The 23,337-nt window shown below is 35.0% G+C and overlaps 1 protein-coding gene across 1 annotated transcript in view; it reads left to right on the forward strand.

Annotated features, from left to right (window-relative positions):
- LOC124366879 overlaps window positions 1-18,881 on the forward strand; it is a 68,536-nt gene extending 49,655 nt beyond the window's left edge. The window contains exons 8-13 of the mRNA XM_046823478.1: window positions 1,151-1,203; window positions 4,101-4,208; window positions 8,119-8,170; window positions 12,252-12,371; window positions 15,697-15,861; window positions 18,760-18,881. Of these exons, the coding sequence (XP_046679434.1) occupies window positions 1,151-1,203; window positions 4,101-4,208; window positions 8,119-8,170; window positions 12,252-12,371; window positions 15,697-15,861; window positions 18,760-18,881 (620 nt within the window). The remainder of the gene's footprint in view (window positions 1-1,150; window positions 1,204-4,100; window positions 4,209-8,118; window positions 8,171-12,251; window positions 12,372-15,696; window positions 15,862-18,759) is intronic.
- Window positions 18,882-23,337: the final 4,456 nt, after the last annotated feature.

The raw sequence follows: 23,337 nt of genomic DNA on the forward strand, positions 1-23,337 counted from the left end.
TCAAGCAATGTCGAGTGTGGCTGCTGGGTGACCCCTGAGTGCTCCTGTTCTTGCAAACCCGGTCATTGGCGGTAGTTTGGAAGTCACCTTTATGCCGTTGGTCCCCAGGTTAAGTGAATGTTAGAGAGGGCATCTCAGCCCTAACTTCATCTGGTAAAATAAGACATTCTTTACGTGTCCAATACTCTTACATGATAGACCATTATCCTTGTAGTACCGTATTTGCTGTTGAGTTTGTTTTATAATGTTATGCTACTTTCCAGGATAATTAGTGTAATTAGTAAGTTTTATTACTTTACAGATTGTGAACTATTACAAATTTTCCCTACACTTTGATAAAAATTCACTCAATTCTTGTGATTGTGTTTTATTTTGTAGCAGAGCACATTGTAATTACAAATATTTGGTCTCTGACGAGTAAATTGATTTTGCCGTATCTCGTTTGGCGAGTAAGAGATACGGGTTCGAGTACCAACGGAGCAAGTACGTTTTGTAATTCAATCTTCGTTGAAAATTAAATCAGTCTATTGCCACTTGTACAAATTTAATGTATGATTTTATATACAAAAAAATAAATTTTGATAGATTACGGTATTGTAATCATACCGTTTATAATCGTTGGTCATTTTATAATCATATATATATATATATATATATATATATATGTATATAAGATTATATGCATATACTTACTTACTCTTACTCCCAGGGCCATGTATATCGGAGGTGATATTTAGCCGCACCAACAAAGCTCCTCCATCTTGAACGGTCCTCTGCATCTTCCTCTGAAGCGCCCATCTTCTCCATATCAGCCTTCACCTGGTTCCACCATCTTATATGCATATAAGATTATATATAATATAATCCATAATAAAATGCAGTAAACATCTTTTATGTATCTTAATATGTACTAGAATAAATTGGTTTTTTTAATACTACAAAATACGTATAATACATAATAACGTAAAAAAAATTGGTGAATGATATTAAAATAAATCAAGCCACCTTTAGATTTCAGGCTTGATATGTGATTCTCAAATATTATATTTATCATTTGCATCAATAACTAGTACAACTATTATTAAACCTTTTAATAGTTATGAACACAAAGAATAATTTTTTTGTCCTTTAAACAGTCGTTTTTTCACAGATTCTGATGTGTCGTTACGAACACATGTGTACGAAGTTCATCGAATTGCTGGGGTAAGTTAACAACTACAAAGAGTCTGTAAAATGTTAAACCTCAAAAACATTTGCACCCTTTTCTTTTGATTCGAGAGTTATGAGAAACGTACAATTTTGAAGCATGCACTTTAAAAGAAAACAGGCATATTAACTATATGTGTAAAATGAGGACATATACTATGATTCTATGATAAAATAAAATAATAAATAAGCTGAAAAGTATTTGAGGTTTGACTTTTTTGCTTTACAGTAATGTATATATTTTTTATTGGTTATAAAGAAAAAATCTTGAGCATTTTTTTACTTGGAACAAAAACAAAATGCTGAATTGTGTAACAGTATAGAATAAATTAGTTCAAAATATTTTTAAAACTGATACCATTTTTGTTTGAATTGATTTGTTTGTAGGTAGTAATTAATAAGTCTGCCTGTCACATTTTATGGTACTGTAAGCTGCTAACGTAAGATGATTTTGAATTGTTTTTAAGTTTAAATAACAATTGTTTTAATTGTGGACTGAAGGAAATTTACTTGCAGGATTTTAAAATTTTTAACTGACTTAATAAACATGCAATCTATAATAGGGTATACAGGTCCATCTTGTTTTATTTGAGTGAGGTTGAAACGAAGAACTTGTAATAGAAGTATTAAAAACACAAGAAATATTTTTGAGACTTCTCAAGATGTAGATTACAATTCAGTTAAATTATTGGGCACACATTTTGGTTTTAAATTAAATTGAAAAGTGCACATCAGTGACATTTCGGAAAGAATTTCTGTGTTTTTTTTCTTATTTGGAAACTGAAAAATATTGTGTCCAATGAATATTTTAGGACGACTTATGTTGGATTTTCCAGCAAACTCAACATTTGCAACTAAATCAATCCTTTCCACCATATCTACGTTATGTGTAGAAAACTCGGATGCTCCACTGTGCTTTTAGATCATGTCTAAAACTTGTAGTGCACACAATTGTGCACCTGATGAGAAAATGTACTACGATGTGATAGACAAGATTTTTAAGTACGGTGGAGCAACAGAGATATCTACACATAACATAGCTTTGGTGGGAAGGGTTGATTCAATGTGAATGTTGAGTTAAGTTCCAGTTCACCTTCCACTAAGTGCAGCATATGGGGTCTGACACTGTTACAGACTTGACTCCTGGAATCTGGAGTCATGTTCATCTGAAGAGATCAATAAAAAGTTGGCAAAGAAGAAGCTCAAAATGAACTCGTTACATCAGAGACAACTAAAACAAATTATAGAGAAATCTAGATGAAGAGGTCATTGTCTCATCAGGTGCACGAGATGGGACAATAAAACCCCAGAAGCTGAACTAAGAGGAAGGTGAACTGGAGCTTAACTCAACGTACACATTGAACCAACCCTTCTCTACCTAGCTATGTTATGTGTAGTAAGTCTATCGTGTGCGAGGCACATTTAAGCTGAACTACTCAAATTTAGTATTGCATTACGTACCTGTGTAGTTACCGGAGAAAGACTGCTGAAGTCTTTCATTGTCACATAAGGATGGTTCGTAGGGAAGAAAATATTTAAAGGTTTTGGTAAAACGAAACATTGACATGAAACAACTTTTTCCAGTACATTGTTAACTTTGCAAGAAACCTTATCGTTATGGTAAGAGACATTTCAGTGCAAGCCTGGGATTTGGCAAATACACTGTTGTTTAATTCATTTAGGCCTAAGATATGTTGTTTAAATTTCACATGAATAGGCTATAGAAGATTAGTTTCTTTTGATAACACTACTATTAAATTGATTAACTAAGGTCTCTACATTAATAAATCCAAATTGCCAGGCTTGCAAAGATAGGTCTTGGATATTGTACAATATACATCTAACTGAGAAGTACTCAAACTGTGGATGCGTAGCATAAACATGACTTAAATTTGATGGTTTTGAAAGTTGAGAAGTCAAAGGACATAAGCACAGTAAACAGGGCCAAATTTTATAAATATTCTGCTTATATTGGTATAACAAACTCAGTGAACCACACCCATTTTAATTTTAACACTGTCATGAATTAAAATGTCAATTATGTAATGGACTAGAATAATGTTGAAATGGAAGGATGATGTAATGTAAATGTAGACACTAAACAAATGGCGACTATTTGACATTTTTAATGGAATCCTGACCTCTCAATCGCTTTTGTACAGTTACAGCAAGCTAGAAATTTGAATTTGTTCAGTATACTTTTACTTGCATTTGCCAGTAGGTATACCAGTATAGGAAAACATGTAATTAATACATGACCTAAATTCTTAGTTAATGGTATGTAGATCTTATAAACTCTACCACACAGTTATGGCACTAAAACATAACATCTAGACAAGACGCTCTGCCTTATTTAGGAAAGATTATCATATTTCTAGTTATGATTTACAAAATCATGTGTGTATGCATTTTTAATTACTCGTATTAACCAAACTAGCACGTTTCCTGCAACTATATCACCCCCTCCCCACCTTGGTTATCCATTGAATACTTACCTACTCCTCACTACTTTCCTTTTGAGTACACTGAACCTGTAGTGTCGTAATTGTTATGTTACAGGAAGTGGCTGCTTCGATGGACAGTGTCAAGCAATGTATCCTGTAGTGCCGTAATTGTTATGTTACAGGAAGTGGCTGCTTCGATGGACAATGTCAAGCAATGTATCCTGTAGTGCCGTAATTGTTATGTTACAGGAAGTGGCTGCTTCGATGGACAGTGTCAAGCAATGTATCCTGTAGTGCCGTAATTGTTATGTTACAGGAAGTGGCTGCTTCGATGGACAGTGTCAAGCAATGTATCCTGTAGTGCCGTAATTGTTATGTTACAGGAAGTGGCTGCTTCGATGGAGAGTGTCAAGCAATTTGTAATGTAGTGCCGTAATTGTTATGTTACAGGAAGTGTCTGCTTCAATGGACAGTGTCAAGCAATGTATCCTGTTGCTAAATCAGTTCCCCTCCTTGGTCAACCATCCCATGCCTCCTTACTGCTTCACTCCTTTCCTGGTGAGTGCATGGATTGGCATAGGAACTGGTATTTTTAATAATATTGGTTTGCTACTAATAAATGTTGAAAACGGAACATATAGATCTCCTGACTGACTGATTCATCAACGCTCAGCAAAAACCACGAAAGATGGCCACATGAAATTTGGTACATTTGTTTATATTGTGCCTAAGAGGCGCACTAAAGAAGGATTTTTTTTCTCCAATATCAGGGCTCCACCTCCTGGCCTCTGAAGTTGCGAAAATTCCCGTGATAAATGCATTGTAGCGAACACATATTATTGGTTGAAAGAGCCTGTTTAATATAACCAACTGTTCGGTGTAAACATTGTAAAATGACACCACAATCATATGATTAAATAATTAAACTACCTTTTTAACTCATTGGCCTTGTATCACGGAACGGTTCCATGACAGCTAGTCTGGGCTCAAAATTTATATCACGGAACCGTTTCGTGACAAGTACAGCACCATCTAAATAATTTTTTTTTCACTCCTTTTTCAACCAAATGTTAATATAAATTAGATTAATATTGTTGTAACACATAAGAAAAACTGCAATACTACAATTAATTGAAATTTAAATGAATAATAAGTTACTATAAGAATATTAGTGTACTACAAGAGAAAAAAAATCAATATTCTTGGAATTTTAAAAAAAAAAACATTATTTGAGTAAACAAATTGTTTTTATTTAAAAAATTCCAAAACTTTTTTAGTTTGTACAGCATTATTATTTTTAAATTATGACCAAATATATCACTATCTATTTATTATTAAAGCCCATTTCATGTTAATCCACAAAGATATAAAATGTAAACAAATAACTTGAAAAATAAATTTTTTATAAACATATAACAAAACTCTTTTTTAGCATTTTTAATAGGATAACTCCAGTTGAGCTGATAGTAAAAATATGTATAAGCCAATGGGTTAAACTGTTTACATTTATATGCTTGAAAGCATAGAATTAACTTACTAGTAAAAGCACTACTTATTTCTACCTATTCTGCTAGCGTTGATGACACAGAGTGTATTTAGTTAAGAAAATTAAAAGTTTATTAAAAAGGTGAATGTATTTTATGACGTATGAATGTATATTTAGTTTCTTGATTATAAACTATGGTACCAATATACACTCTTTGACATATCTTCTTAATTGGGACAACAAAGCAAACTCAACCTTAACGTTGGAAATATAATTCTTTCAAACCAGAAGTGCTCATACATGTGCAAATACTAAAATAAGATACATGAGCAATTCTCTTAACACCTGAAGAGTTAACCATGATATATAGGTACCTAAATTACGCCTGCTTCCATTTCGAAATTCATAGACCCCCAGCATGAGAAATGATGTTAAATGGAAGAGAGGATTTTTATATCCTAACTTCACCTCTATAATTAGAGACATTTTTCATTTCATCATGTATTACTGAAATGCTAAGGACTTTGACACACCTGGAACTTCTCAACTGGAATACCTCTCGGGAACATTGTAACGTGAGTTTGGATGTTCCCCACCGACTTCCAGTGCTTTCCTTCAGCTCTCTCTTCAGTCGTGTGAACAAAAAAGTCACTCAGAGCCAAGTCAGGGCTGTAAGGAGCCTGGGGCACCGCGGAGGTCATGTTTTGGGTCAGGTAGTTGGTGACAAGGGCTGTGTGGCTGGGGGCATTGTCATGGTAGAGCTAGAAGACGACTTTGATTTCAGGCCTGTTTCAGTCTCTTAAGCAACTCCAGGTAAAAAGCTGCATTGACAGATTGTCCTTGCAGTATAAACTCAAAATGAATGATTCCTCAGATGTCAAAGAAGACAACCAGTATTGTTTTGATCCGAGATTTTCTCGTGCACTGTTTTTTGGGTTTGAGAAAAGATGAGTGCCACTCGGAGCTCTGCCTCTTAGATTTAGGATCATACTCAAACGTTCAAGATTTATCTCTGGTTAGAGAATACACTATAAAGCGGGGTGTTGTCATTTATAATCAATTCAAACAATTCTTCGCTGCGCAAAACTAACTTTTTCTGTGCCTCCGTCAACACCTTCAGCATAAGCTTCGCACAGACCTTTTGCATTTGCAAATCCTCCATCACTATCCCATGTACCGCAAATGTTAACAAGTTAAGGGTGGGTGTCAGTGATTGCGTGGATACTTAAACCAACGGTTAGAACTCTAAACATGCTGGACATTTTCATCAATCTGGGCAGTTGTTGAGTGTACAGAACAGGACTCATCAGTGACCTACTCCTGTCCCTCCTTGAAGGCCTTGTGCCACCTTCTGTATTATCTTGAAATTCCTCCTTAAAGGCCTCTTGAAGGATTTGATAACTTTCTATTACATTCTTCCAAAGCCGCACAAAAAACTTGATTGTGCACCGCTTTTCCAGCGAGCGCCCTATCGCGGCATGAGACAATTTTAAAATGACTACGCAAAGAGACATCCTACCAATCTTCCTCCTTGGAGCAAACTGAGATCGGTTGCTTTTGAAAGGGCAGAACACCCACCATATTATCCGACCAGTCCGAGCGTGCTGCGATATATAGTCGCGTCACAATAAAATCATACGCATTACTTTCACAATGCACTCTGTATTTAGTAAATTGTATGACAAAAGGACACATCTCAATTTAGTAAACTTTGCAAGAGGATCAAAAGTAGATAGTGTCTGAAAATACAAATTGTGAAATTCTCGTTAAAGATATTATGACTACATTAATTCCGCCAGTAGCAAACTTCATGAAGTTGAGTAATCCACATCCGGTGGTTATTACAGGTGTTGCAATATGTTTTGGACTTCCAGTCTCAATCAATTATTTCTAGCTACTGTTATCTACCAGTTTAAGGAGAAGAGTGAAAAAATCCTAACTTCCTGCTGTCTTATTATTTGATATACCAATTTTGATGATAAATCTCTCAATTGTACATCAATCCGGGTGGACAAAGCTTTGTAGACATACCTTACTTTCAGTCTAAAAGGTGGAGTGAAAGTCCTAACTTCCGGCTGTGTCACTTAAATCTTGGCAACCCTATGAATGTCTAGGAGCAGCACATCACTAATAATAAATGTCGAGATTTTGGGGTACACAAGGGTGGATCAATAGGTCTAGTCTACTGCGGGAGATGGCTGTTGGAGTTGGAGGGGCTCCCTAAGTGTTAAGGGCTGTTGCTAGCCTAGACAAAACGGCTTGCCACCCCCTGCCTGCTTAAACTGAAGAGGCTCAGAGCTGGTCTCCCCTTTTTCCAAGGAGACATGGCTGAGATTAATACCCAAAAACCCTTCCTCATTGCTCTCGACAGGGGCGGCCTTTATCCCGTATCTTACCCATCCAGAATATCCTGTCACTCCGGAAGCAGCGCAAAGGTCCTTTTAGCACTAAGTGCAGTTTCTAAGCTTCTTGTCCTAAGAGAACAAAACAAAAACTTCTGGTAGTTGTATTACTATTAAAAATAGTGACATTGGTGGGTTGGTATGTCAAACTGGTCTCAAAATAATGTGCGGTGAAACCTACACGAACATACAGACAAGAACTTTTCCAACCGGCCTAATTTAGTGGTTGAGTGAAGCAAACCCAATAATTCTGATATATCTGTAGTACAGAATGAAATCAAATTACACTATATGAGAAGACCAAATACAACAGATCATGATGAGATATAACTGAAAACTTACTTTTTGAGATATGCCTTTATATATTATTCACAAAATTTATAGCAGAAAATGGTGTTTGAATGATTTACAATTCTGTTTTAGTGAACTTAAAGGAAACCTTGTACATTACCATTGAAAATACAAATTATTTCCTTATGTAACCATCATATTATGACAATAAGTTTAGTTTTTAAGTTATGGAGTGTAAATGAAGTAAGTCATGTTCTTATTTTTGTGTTTTTATGTCCTAATATTACAGAGGGCGTGCTGGAGTGGCAACACACCATTAGTTAGATACATGCTGAAAAATGGTGAGTTTTCGTCTTTTAGTTTTTCTGGCTTTTTTAATACAAAAAATTACTGTCAGATTAATTAAAAATTAATTTAAGTAACCAATACCTTGTGATTGGTTGTTATTCACCATATTATTATTATATGGTGGGAGGCCTAGGATAATCCAATATTAGTTCCTATGTCATTACTGGTAACTGATCTTCCTGAGAATAATACTTACGTGCAGAAGTGGTTCTCTTTTATCCTGGCTGTAAATATTATGAGGGGAAGATTTGGTTTTTGAGAGAAAAGGCCAAAAAACCTGTTTTATGAGTGGAAGCACTGCTCAATCAATTTCAATCTGGTTTCTTTATTACATTTCCAAGCACCAATAAACAATACAAATGTTGTTCAATACCCAGCCAATCTAGACATACAGTGTGGCACATATGTCAGTTTCCCCAGAAGATAAATTTAAAGGTGTTATAGGTTAATCATTTCATTCAGAAACACATTTAGGCAAGAAAACAAATTCATTATATGAAATTACTTATATATTACTATACAATGTTATAGCAGTTGTTCAAAATGTCTACCTTGATTTTGTATACACTTAATACAACGATTGAGAACAGAATCACAAATTTTTAGCAATAAAGGTTTATTGTTATTAACAAGTTCAAACGCATTTCTAATTAGGTTTCTGAGTTTGTCAAGATTTTGCGGTTTTTAAGCATACACAGTCTCCTTTATAATACCCCACAATGAAAAATAACATGGGGTCAGGTCTGGCGAGCGTGCAGGCCAATAGATTGTATCACAGCGACCAATGCATTCATTAAATGTGTCATTTAAAAAATCTCAAACTTGGATACCAAAATATGCTGGGGCACCATCTTGTTGCCAGATGAGCGAATGAATATCAATTAGGCATCGTTAATCGGGTCCATTTAGTTTCGAGTTTTAATTCCACATCACATCACAAAATTGATCACAAGAAATTTGGATCCAGCATCTGAGCAGATAATTATTGTTTCACAGAATTCCAATCGCCTATCGGAATCATCCTCGTGAAGTGCTTGGAGTTAAGATGGATGGTATGGGTAAAATTTTAATTGCTTTAACATTCTTAGCACGCTTCTTCTTGATATTTCTTCTTCTAGTTCAGCAGATGCCTTACGAGTCAATTTACTGGGACTAGCTACAAAAGCTTGAGGAACTGTCTTCAGGTGTTCATTGCAAATTGATCATGGACGACCACACTTCTGGGTATTTAAAACGCTTCCTGTGTTTTCAAATTTCTTATTTAACTTCCGCATATACTGTTGAGAGGGTATCGCGACACCTGGATATTTACCACTAAATTCTTCAATTTTATTATTATAGCAGTATTTTTATTATACTTCCACCACAACTGAAAGATGTAAACTCGTTGTTGGGTTGTAAACATTTAAAAAACACACACAAACAAATAGCAGATGCAGATAGCGTCACTCTACACTAGCCACTGGAACAAACAATGAACTTAATCTGTGTTGCTGCCAAGTTAACGTTCTTACCAACCTATCAAAACAAAATATCTCAATTTATGGGGAAACTGACATATGCGCTACCCTGTATTTGAAGAAGAGGAAATTATTAATGATCAGCTGTGCTAAATATTCAAACTCAGGACATAAACAAATTACTAAATATGACAGAGTTTGCAAAGCAGTACTATGCAAGTGTAAAGGATTAATCCAACAAATAGCATTGTTTCTATCCTGGTTAGCAAAGCTAGAACAATTACACCACCTACGTTCTGCCTTGTAGAAGATGTGATTCGATTCCAAATGTCTAATTCTGCGAAACCTTTTTCATGACTTTGGTTTAATGTTGGGGTGGACTTTAATAAGCCGCCTACACTAGTTATTCGGTTGTTTCATCGAATGTTTCGATCTGTTTTATCAAATGAAGAAATTGATATTACAATATTAATTTAACGTATGGTTTTAACTTATTATTAATTATAAGTGATGTTTAATGTAAACAATTAAAAAGAAGTAACTAATTTGTAGAGAAATTGTAAATGACCATGAATATGACCAAATTGTGTGAATAAAACAATTGAAAGTTTTTGGCAAATGGTCAAGAGAAGATTGGGAAGTGGAATATCGACAGACTATCTAGCAGACTACCTTTGTGATTTTTTTGTACTGCGGGGGAGTGCACCTATCTGGAGAGAACTCTTTTCTCCATTTCACAAAAGCGGTCATTATTGTCCGGGCTAGCTACAAATAATGACTTTTAATTATTAAGAGACCGGAGCACATTAAACAAAATGCATGTTAATGAAACGAAATGGATTCATTTTGACCCAATTGTTAAACTACTTACCCTTTCAAATAAAATTACATTCCGCTGACTATAATTTATTTGTATGCAATTGTGTAACAATTCAAAATGTATAAGCATTACATATCTTGGACTAATATTTAATAGCAACCTCAAATGGGAAGAACACATATTATCTCTACACGAAAAAATAAATTCATCCATTCATTCAAACGTTCCATTTTTCAAGAAATTTCTGTGAAACATCATTATGAAGATTTATTTTGGATTTATTCACTCAAGATTGCAGTATGGCATTATCTGCTTTGGGAACACCTTGAAAACATGAAAATTATAAACCTGTAAAAATTATTTTTACGTATTATTGTTTAAAAAAAGGCTAGGGGAAGCTTTTTCCACTGTGAAAAAAAAAACTTTGAAATACTACCTTTCTAACAGATTTCTGTTTTTAAAGTTCTAAGTCTATTTAACAAATGAATTGGTAATGCAGAAAATAATTTTTTATACTATCATAATACAAGGAGCTGTTCTGCAGGCAATGTTAGAGAACTTAAAGTGAAGAAATCCATACTTAGGCACTCCTATAATTATTTTAATAATCATAAATATTTTAATAATATACCTTATAATAGACGGCAAAGTAATAGATTTAGTAAGTTTTAAAATATTGGCTGCTGACTTAACATGATTTAGAATATTTTAATCAAGTAATCAGTTAGTATAATTTAATTATTTGCTACGTTTACAACATTTAGGTCCATAATCAATTGTATTATGTTTATTTGAAACAAACTTAAATGTTCAATGTTTACAAATGGATTATACCCAATTTATTTATATGAAGCTTTTAAAAACAAACATTGCAGAGAGCATCTTTATGTTTTTGTTTGGTTAACTGTGTGTGCTAGACGCAACATGAATGTGTATTTTCAGTTTTATTTTATAAATATTGGCTAAAGTACTGATTTTTTCCCTCTTAGGACAAGAAGCTTATAAATTGTACTTAGTCCTATAAGAACCTTAGCGCTGCTTCTGGAGTGACAGTATATTCAGGATGGGTAAGGTTGGGGGTAGGGGCCGCCTCCTGCCGAGATCCATGAGGAAGAATTAGGGCACTAATCTCAAAGTCATCTCCCCCGGAAGAAGGAGACGCCAGCTCTGAACCATCCTCTCCAGTCAAAACAGGCAGTGAGTGGCACATCCTTGTTGAGGCTAACAAGAACCTCTGATACTTAAGGAACGAACCCCACCAACTCCAACATTCATCTCCCGCAGTAGACTAGACCTATAGAACTACCCTTGCATCCCAGAGTCTTGACATTTGCGTTTAGTGATGTCCTGCTCCTGGACATCCATAAGATTCCCCAGATTTAAGTGACACATCGGTTTTTGCTGTACCCAGTGTGGTAAGTTCAACTGGAAGGTAATAAACCAGCCAGAAGTGATCCCTGCTGGGTAAACAGTACTGGTGACATGGTCATTCAATTTCCAAGTTTGTAAACTGTTATTATATAGTGCTGTTGGAAATAACTTATTCATTATTCATTTATACTGTAATGTTTGTCTGATATGTAGGTCCAAACAAAAGTTGGTTTTGTTATTTTATTGTATTAAAAAATGTAATGTATTATTTATTAGTCTCCCCTGAGATTTTTGTGGCTGTCTGCGAATACTCATTGGACCTCCTACGTGTTGCTCTGCCCAGCAGTATATTAGGCTTTCTCCAGAACCAGCATAATTGTATATAAATTACTTACTTTATCGAAATGTAATATTTTTCTACAGGAGCGGACTTGCATTCGTGTACTATTATTAGTAGAGAAACTCCTATTTTACTGGCAGCGTACCGAGTTATCAAGAACAAAGTATGGGACCCAAGTGTTCTGAATCTCCTCCATGAAGCAGGTAATCGAAATAATCACTACATTCAGCTAATACAGCAGTAGTAGAAAGTCATATTGCACTGACAGAATAGTCATTTATATCCTCCATAGATTGTGCCTAAGTGCATAGAATATATGTTTTACATAATAAATTAAATCTCATATAAAGTTTAACATTCATGCTGTAACAACAATTCATATTTTGCTTAAAGATTCTGTTTTATACTTAAAAGTAAAATAAATTCAGTGTTCTAACTCTAGTTTCCGAACAAAATAACATATTTGTTACATGTAAAAATGTATGTATTCTGAATACTCCATTACTCTCCAGTTATAATAAGCTGAATTACAAAGTGTAGTGAATGAAAATTGTTAGAGACAGCTTCCCTCCCATATGGAATATTTAGCACATGTTTTCTTATTTTTTGAACACATCAATATAAATTTAGTAAATCTCACTGCAACTTATCTTTCTTGTACAAAAACAATCATAGTTCCATTCTATCTATTTTAACAACCTTCAAAATGTCCCTTGTACTAAAAACTTTACTTATCACTTCAAAATGAAGCAATTCACCAGACCCTGGTATCAGATGTTTCCTAAGAGGGCCATGTCCTGTCAACATCCCTAATACCAGTAGTATATCCTCCTTTCTCACCTTGCTTTGTTCAAGTACATCAGACCACCCTTATTCATAAGGAGAGATAAACATTTTAGATTGCCCATGCCTAGAGGCCTTTCTCCAGGTTAAGGATCTAATCTTCTCTTTCCAATCTCTTACTAGAGCTTCACTGTAGGAGAAAGCTAGTCCACAGCCTGTCTCTGGCCCTACCAGAAGGATTTCTGTACATATTTTGGCGAGGGTATCTGCTTTTTCATTCCTCTGAATGCCCTCATGGCTTGGCACCCAACTGTATGTAATGTCGTTCCTCTTTGCTACTTCCGCTTGTACATTCTTACATTCCCCTACTGCTTTTGAGTCAAAGGAGCAGGCGTCAAGTGCCTTTAATGCTGCCTGACTATCTGAAAGTATCAAGTATTCTGCTCCTTTTGGTCTCATTTGTATGAGCCTTCTGGTGCATGATTTTATTACCATGACTTCCCCTTCGAACACTGTGGCGTGTTTTCCCAGAGGCAATACTAAATTTACTCCTGGTCCATATACCAAACCCTATCCTTGAATATAGGTGTGGTCGATCTGTTTAATACTTCAGGATATCTTTGTAAAGTATCCTTATTACTCAATTTATGTCTATCTTCAGTAAAGCCTAGATATGGTTTATCAAAGGAGTATATCTTAACCATACTCTCTAATGCGTAGGTTATTATTTCAGCCTCAAGAAATTCCTGCATTATTACCATGTTTCCTTCTGAGGAAGTAGGCCTAATCAACTGTTTACTCAGAAGCTTTAATGCACTTAATGCGGCTTTCATCTTCACCTCCTGTCCCAGAGGAGTATCCCAGAACCGCTTCAAGTGCCAAAGTTTGACAGGAGTTCATTGCCCCGGTGATGCTAACGCAAACTAACCTTTGAAGACTCTTTAGCCTCTTGGCAGCTGTTTTTTGTTCTACTTTCGGCCACCACACTAGAGCAGCATATGTGGCCATTGGTTTTATTATGGCCTTTGTCACTTTGGATAAAATGTTTTCTATATATGGATTCCATGTTAGCCATATGTTTAGAACCACTCCTAGATACTCGACTACATTGGAATATTTTATTGTAGTACTTTCCAGAAAAGGTTGTGCAACCAATTTCCTTTTTCTGGTGAAGGTTATTATACTTGGTTTTGATGGGTTAATCCTTAGACCTTCCCCATGACACCAGATGTTTATAAAGTTTAAGGCATCTTGAGTGAGACTTCCAACGTGCGTTTATTTCTTCCCCTAACCATAAGCACTAGGTTGTCAGCACAGCATTGTAGATTTATCCCCTTTCTTCTGCTTTTACTAAGAGGTTGTCAACCACCATCACCCACAAGAGGAGAGCATCTTTTCCTGACTGTGATTGTGGCCAATACATCTCCAAACTTTGCACTTACTTGTCGACTTTTTAGTAGAACTACTATCCACAGCATCTGATGGAACATTGAACCTTTCCAGTGATGCCTCCATGGAATCATATGCTACTCAGTCGAAAGCTCCATCGATGTCCATAAAGATACTGACTAGGGATTCCTTATCTTTGAAGGTGTCCTCCACCACCTCCACTAAAATATGACGAGTGGTGGTAGTTAATTTTCCTTCAATATATGCGTGTTTATATAGACTGAATGTGTGTGCCAGTAATCTTTCATCCTGTATGTCTATTTATTATTTTTTCCATAGTTTTCACCATAAAGGAGGTTACGCTAATCTGCATAAAAATATGAGTTAGATTGAGACGAGTCCTCTACCTTTTTTCCACCCAAAACACCAAAAGTGCCATCCTCCAGTTCTTTTGAAGAAATCCAAAGGCACTGCTGCTTCTAAACAGAGTTCTAAGGTTATTTAAGAGAATATCCAAGCCCTCTTGTAGAAGGGCCGGAAAGACTACATCCGCCCCTGGTAGTTTGAAGGATGTTATCGCCCATTTAAACCTTTCTCGTGTGAAGGTTCTTTTTGATTCTTCTGGATTTTGCAACCTCACGACCGGATCTCTCCTCCACCAGAGAAGAGAAATCCTCATTTCGTGCCGAGAGCCCCAACTGGAAAGTTCATCTCCAGCAACAATTCTAATGTCTTCTTCTTGCTCACCGTTAGGATGCCATTAGCCTTTAATAAAGACCCCAGAGGGTTAGAATGGTCAGTTAGGAGGGTGTTTTGAAGTCTGGCACCCTTTGGTAGACTGTTAATGTTTTTACAAAAGTTTCTCAAAGTTCTTCTTTTATTTTACCTAATTTTTTCTTGTATTTATGTAGGGTATTATGATAAAGGAACCATTCATCTGTTCTTTTTGCCGATTTGAAGAGTTTTATAGCTGATTTTAAGTGTTTCTAGCCTCCTTGTCCACCAAGGCACATATTTCTGTAGCCTATTTTTTCTAAGGGGGCAGTTTTTCTCATAGGCCTTTATATGGCCTTTTCTACCAGTTGGGCCTACCTTTCCAGTTCAAACTGGTTATTTTATAGGGTTCTATTTTCACCAACACTTCTGCTATGGTCTCTGTGTATCCCCTCCAGTTAGTAGATTTTGGAACCCTATGTGTCACGTTTATGTCTACTCCCGCCTCTAGGTCGAACCTAATGAAACAATGGTCTGAAAGTGAGGCTTCTGGTGAGAAATACCACATAGCTATGTTGTCACCTTTTAGGCCTTTAAATAAGGTGATGTCCAAAAGGTGATCTGTAATCTCTGACACTGCAGGTTGTGATCTGAGTGAGCCAAACAAGAAAGGTAGCACCGCACTACACCTGGCCGCACGTGAAGGTCACACCTCACTCACCTACTGGCTGCTGGTACGCGGTGCACACCTCACCTTACGCTGTTCCTCCAAGCAGAAGACTCCTTACCAAGTTGCTATGACCCATGGTGAGTAAGCCTCAAACCTTTTTTCTCAACTCTGCGACAAAAAAATTTTTGATTTGAATGCATACTCTGGTTTTTTAATGTATTTAACATCGATATAAACAATATGGGTTTCTCGCACCTGTGCTAAGGCGATGCCTCAGTGAGGTACAGCTCCCACGTCTTACCCACATCACTCAATGGGCACAAGCCCTGTCTGATGTACTTTTACATGTTCGTACCTGATGTAATAAATATATTTAACATATGTTTTCTCAAGACCATTTCCAACTGTTGTCATGCAGAAGATCTCAGGAAGGACATAATGATAACCATAATGTAAAACAGTTTCAAGTAACCTTGATAAATCTTATGTTCAGAAACAAAGTGCAGTCTTCTGAAAAGATTAATTGTTTAAGTTTTCACACCATAATACAAAATGTAATAATGGGTGACTGAAATAGAAGAATGTACTCGTATTGCAACATTATTATTATAGTTTATTACATTTATGTGGTTTTATTGTAAATAAGATAACTCCCACTTTTAATTGTGTAGAAGGCCTAAAAATGTTTATCACTGATGACAGTAACGTACATATATGCATTTTACCAACTATATTTCTAAAATAAAACCAGTTAGGGCCCCATGTGATGTATTAAAAATAGTATAGTAATCAAAAAGTTATCCACAAGCTCAAACAAAAAATTGAGTTTTATCAGTATGTGCAGAATTAGTAGACGACAAAGTTTTCAAAAACAATTTACTAAATATTGAATTTGGAGAGGATACTCACGAGTTAAGATTAGTAAAATTAAAATTTATAGCAAAGTTTACCAAAACGAAAACTTTGTCACTAGGTAAATGTAGACTTGGCAATCATCAAAAGTTAAACAAAATAATTTTGAAATGTTTAGTTTGGATTGTTGAATCAACAAGTGACAACGAATGCAATTGAAAATTTTCATGAGTTTTGGATAATTTTATTTCTTACCTGTGTAGTCAAAATGAAAATCACTGAGCTCATAAAACAAACCTAACCTTAACAGGATACTGATAAAGTGAACCATGAGTACAGCTGGAACTTTTATTGTACTTCAGGAATACAAGTAACAAAGTAATATAAAAAAACTTGACAAATCAAATCAAAATCATTTATTTCTCATTGACATTAACATGTATCGAGAATGGTCAATATGTATAAAATAACTAAATACTAAAAATATTCTTACTGAAGTTATTGTTATATGTGGTAAAACTACAAATTAAAAATATATTGAAAAACAGTACTAATGATATTTTTACTTGTAAGGTTGGATGGGGCACAAAAATTCAGAGAGTGAGTAAAAAACAGTTTTTTACAAGAAAGTCTTTCTGGCAATCTATTATAAATTGTAGGTCCTAAATATTCTATTGATTTGCAGAACATATTATTACTATGGTGGGGTACTGTTTAAACTATTCTTATTTCTGGTGGAATATATATGATTGTGGGTAGGAAAATCGGTAATGTGTTTAAAAGTGTAAATTGAAAAGGAATAAATAAAAATAGAGGGGAGGGTTAGTATACATTCTTGGTGAAACACTTTCCTACAGCTCTCCAGGCCCCTCAACCCAAACACTAAACAAATAGCCCTCTTTTGCAATTTGAATACTCTTTGTAACAGAGAAGATGAAGCAGTTCCCCATGACATTATGCCATATGACATTACAGAGGAAAAGTAACCATTATATACCATTTTCAGTACACTACTTTTCAGAAAATTGGAAAGACATCTTAAGGAAAACAATATAGAGTTGAGCTTAGAGCAAAGGGCCTCTACATGCTGATGCCAAGAAAAACCAGCATCCATATGGACGCCCAAAAAACAATCTGAATCAACCTCAATGATGTCAACCTTGTCTAAAGCAACAAAACCCTTAGAAACTGTCTGAGATCGAAAGTGAAGAATGGATGTTTTGTCAACATTGAGGAATAAATTGTTGCGAATGAACCAAGAGTTCATTTTTTTCGATTGTAGCGTTTTTTAATTGAAGATTTAAATTATTGCTATTGAAGAGTCTGCCCGAACAATGACCGTGGTGTCATCAGCATATTGAGTGACGCGAGTCTCAGGGACACAAGAGCTTAAGTCGTTCACATACAAGGCAAAGAGAAGAGGTCCCAAGATAGAACCTTGAGGAATACACATGAAGACCTCAACGAAATCTGACTGTGCCGTACCAAAGTAGTTGGTAACCTGAACACTCTGGTAACGATTTGAAAGGTAGGACCTGAACCACAGCAGGGGACAACCTCTGATGCCGTAGAGTTCAAGCTTATTAAGGAGTTTCAGATGGTTAACTGTATCGAACGCTCTCGTGAGGTCGCAAAAAACACCAGCTACGTGATTCTGATTGTTAAGATGAGAGTAAATACATATTTGGAAAATTGGGCAATAGCATCGGGGTGGATTTAGAAGGAACAAATCCAAATTGGGTGTCACTCAGAATGGAATTTCTGATTAGAAAGTCTGTTAGTCTAACATGATTGAGACGTTCGAAGACTTTGCTGATGGTTGGTAATATTGATATGGGACGATACTGTTGAGGCGAAGACCTACTGCCTTTCTTGAAAACCGGAATGACCTTAGATAGCTTCATATCCAACGGAGACTTCCCCTGAAGAACTGAGTTGACAATGGGACTCTCCATACCTGCAAAACTAATTTGAACACACCTTGAATATTTACAAATTTAAAATATGTGTATTAAATTTTAACTTCTCAGTACAGTAACCGTAATTTTTGATGTTTTATGAATTGTTACAAGTTAACTCAGATGCCAAATCAGTATGCTCTCCTTCACCCCGTAATCCTATTAAGATGCTTGTATTAGAAAATTGTCAGATATTGATATAATGGAAATTGGTATTATTTGCAGAGGACTTGAAACATAGAAGTGTAGCAGCCATTCTCCACACATTCTCTCCCGAGATGGTTTGCCAGCATCCAGACCCACCCAAACAGCACCACGGTGACCGGGCCGAAAAGAAAAGACAGTGAATGTTCACACAACCAGAATGTATTCAGTTGAGTCGGTTTTTCTTTCAACTACTCACCGGTCTGTGTCGAAGATAAGCAACTAGAGGCTACCTCTTCTCTATCACCAACAGATGTCTTCCAGATGGAGTGTTATCACAAGGAACTTGGCAGCCTGAAGTGCTAGTGCAATTCGTAGAGGTGTGAAAAACATTTTTTTTATAATTCCTAAGTGCCACTATATTAAAAAACAAGTTTATACCATATTTATTTCCAAAGTTGTGTATTTAGGTTATTTACCCTTAAGCCATGTTAGATAAATAATGCCAACATAACAACAAATGGTCGTTATAACCACATATTTAATAAACATAACTGTGATAACTTTCACCAATTATGTAGTACAATGTTGTAAGTGACCAGTTTTCAGCTTTTATTTAATTTTAAGTCAATTATTAGTAAAATACTTAATTTTTTAGTTAATAGTGTTTTGTTGTAGTGGTTATCTAGTTTGTATGTGTACAAAGCTTGTTGTTTTTTTTTATTTTTACACTGAAATACAAAAATAATAATTTTAATTTTGTTACTTAATGGAAGCAAACATTTTGGTGTAGTTTCGCTTTTAAGAAGTTTCCATTGCAATATAATTTTGAATATCTTCAGCTTATACAGTGTATGGTGCTTAAAAAAATATATGTTGTGTTTAATTCCAGTGGTAAAAGTAAAATTTTGTACTTAAAACTTAAATCAAATAAATGCCACGGTTGGTCTATTCTTAAAGGCAGCAAAGGTTTAACTGTGTATCGCTTACAATAATTGTAATGATGAAACAAGATGATTCAATTTTATACTGTTATAAAAATAGTAGTGATATAAGTGTTCCAGTTGTTAGGAATTTGTACCTCGGATTCCATTAACGGACATTTTTAATGAACTAAAGAATAATAAATTAGAGTGAAAAATTGGTTTTTGTAGGTAGTGTCCTTATTCAGTTACCAATTAGTACTCAATGAAGCTTAATTAATTGAGTATTGATCCATTAAATAAATGCAAACTGTAAAGTTGTTAAAAGTTTTTGGGGAGCTCCACTTGTGACATTAATTTATACCTACTATTACTAATTTTAACTCCTGCGAAGCGTTTTAGAGTAATAGTTTGAGTATAATAAGCATCCAAATGGTTATCCCTGGATAACATATAAGTATAAGTGGATGCGGATTTTAAATCTTTTGATTTATTTTATATATTTCTCACTTTTATAAGACCTTAACAAAGAACTTTCAAATTGATCTGTGATTGTATTAGAGATTTTCTTATCATCATGGAAATAAAATTACTGCACCATGAAACAGTTGGAAAAAAAACACATCCATTTAGTTAAAAAGAGTCTGTTTTATCGTACAACCATATAAAAGATTTTACTTTTTTCTAACACACTACTTAATTCTACTATGTTTTTCCCAGCTAGCTGTTTATAAGTATTATTTGTAGTTGATAATTTAGTTGGCATTACAGATTTAGACCATATGCCCAGTAAGAGCTTTTAATATTATACTATTGTTCCTAAATTAGGATTAAGAATGTATAGAACTGTTCAGACATATCAATAACTTAAGTTTAACTTGTATGTTTGACCAAGCTTTGAAAAGTACAAAACATGTACTTTTACATTATATATAAGTACGTTTTTGTTATGTTGTTGAAACATTGTATTTTAAAGTTTGTTTATAATAATACTATTTTGATGAAGAGGTTTTGTTTTACTTACAAAGTACATACCTTAAACAATCTGTGTTGGTAGACTGCCAATACTCTGTAATGTTGTTGAATCCTGGACACTATTGTTTTAACACTATAAAATAACTTTCAGTCTTTCCCCATAAGAACATTATTAAACCTCAGGCACTTTAACACAATTATTTTTAGACATAGAATTATGAAACGTGTTGCATTTAAAAGAAATAACTAATAAATACTTTTTAGTTTTTTCACTATTTTTATGGGTTATTTAGAAAAAATTTAAGCTTCATAGTTTAAATATTCAAAAAATATCCACTGTATAAAAAAGCTAAAAAGCATTTGGGTATGTATTAACTACTAGCCCAAATGCCCGGGTGAACTTTGTCCCGCCTTAAAGGCAATATCATACATGAACACATTTTTTACTTTTTAAATTAGGATTAATTGTAAATAAAAAAAATAGAATTATTCAATGATTCTTTTATTTGCCATTTATTGTAGCACCTTTGTGATACACTACATTTTTTGTTTTTTTATTAGGCGCGAAAACAAATTAACTACGCGGATGGTCTTCCGACCCCGGGGGACATGCCACATTTAATTGTCCATGGGGGGAAAACATGGATGTTTGAGATTAAGACCACAAACTTTCAACGATTGGCCTTGTGACTTATTTACAGTCATGACGGATGGAAATTGAAAACCGTTTAAACTCAAAATGGCATGTCAGGTGGGATCATCGGGATCCTCGGAATGAGAATTTCCTCACCTTTGAGTATTGTAGTGTAAATCAAATTGTTCATCAATTTACTTACCACCAAACTTGTTCCGTTGCACAGTTTTGGTTGGTATAAGTTTCGAAGCATGATTACTACAGAACCAATATTTAGTTATAAATTGTGCCAGGTACATCCAAGGAGTTTAAACATTCAATTGGATAGTTGGTGGCATCATCTTCATTTGTTACACAGTCAACAGATTTGAAAAGAATGCAGTGTACCAGTGATCTCTCATTCTGAATTATGTAGTTTAAGTCATCTACATCTTTATTCTTAGCTGCCAAAATTGCTCGCTCACTCAACCATTCATTATTTTTGAGGTTTGTAATGATGTTTGGGAATACTTTGTTGATGAGTTCGTCTTTCGATGAGACAAAGTTACAGATATTCCGAGGAAATAAAAATCAATCCGCTCGATTCGTCGACAGGTACTCGGACCCATTACCGATAGTCAACAATTTACTCAGAGAAATCTTCAGCAGATGTATCGTTCAGCAATGCAACTCTCATGTTTGTTGTCATCTGAAGTTTCCTAACATAGCGCCATAGATTCGATGATTTGAGGCAAGCGTTTATTCTGTCGGCAGCAGTCGATCTGGGAATTACTGGCAATGTTTGGCGGAAATCGCCAACAGACAGTAAAAAATAGTTGCGCCCTCAAAAACATTTTTGAGTCATTACGTAGATCTTGCAATGTTCGGTTAACTGCTTCCAATGCACATTTATGCGCTATTGTGCATTCGTCCCAGATGATGATCTTTGATTCTGATAAAACTTTCGCCATAGCGGAGCGCTTTGTAATGTTGCACGTTGGTTCTTCAATATATTGAAGATTTAACGGCAATTTTAATGCAGGGAATGTGCCGTACGACATCCTTCTAGCAATGTGGCTGCTATTCCAGAAGAAGCAACTGAAAACTGCAATGTTGGATCTTGCACGAACAGTGGCTAAAACTACTGACATGAGGAATGTCTTTACCAGTTCCACTCCATGTAGAATATAAAAACCACCGTTTCCATCATCAATTGCCTTTTACATTAATGTATCATGAACTTCCTTTTGTTGGGGGTTCATCAGGGGCCACATTTGTTTGAACTTAACTTAAAATCTAATTCCTGGTGATCATATTCACTTCCCCATTCCAATTCTCGATTAAATGCGTCATTCATTTTACGATTTGGCGCTGGCATTCCTAACCTGACTAATAAACTACCACACATGAGATAATCATGTCTTCGTCAAGTCAAGAGCAAGGCCCCGATTTATGTTATCAATCCTCATTCATTTTCAAGATCGTAATTTATTGAACTGACACAAATTTTGATGTAAAATATCTTTCTGCCATATTATCCTTGTAATTTGTGCCACAGGTTAGATTGGGTTCGATGGAAAGCATGTCGAAATGATGATAGCAACTAATGTACGTATCTGATGCAGAGATAACTGCTTTGAATTGTAAAAAATTAAAATTTGATTTGTATTATCTGGATAGTAAAGTCTATGTTAACAGTGATTGCAGAAAAACAGTTGAAAAATAATTTGCTGTTTCTCTTAAGCTTACTCTATGCTTTCAAACTATAAGTGTAAAGATTTTTTTTTTTTTCTTTAAATTTGTTTTTTTTAAATTAGTAAAATTAAATGATATAGAAACATATATTTGCTTTTGTCGCATCTATTACAGGGTGTATCATATAAAGTCCTGCACGGGTATAAAACAATATTTCTTTTTCTAATCGATAACGAAGATAAATAAACAAGATTTGGTACATCAATACTACACCTAAAAATCTACTTTTTGAAGGAACTATCAGTTTTCTGTTAATATCATGGGGACGTCCGCAAGGAGTCAGAAGGAAATCTTAAATAGGAGCATAGGTCAATATGGACCCTTCATTTTAAAGGGCTTATCTAGCAGAGTTTAATGCCGCAAAACCGCACTCAAAAAGATTGATCCAGTAAA

This window comes from Homalodisca vitripennis, chromosome 7 (assembly GCF_021130785.1).
Source record: "Homalodisca vitripennis isolate AUS2020 chromosome 7, UT_GWSS_2.1, whole genome shotgun sequence".
NCBI classification, from domain to species: Eukaryota; Metazoa; Arthropoda; class Insecta; order Hemiptera; family Cicadellidae; genus Homalodisca; species Homalodisca vitripennis.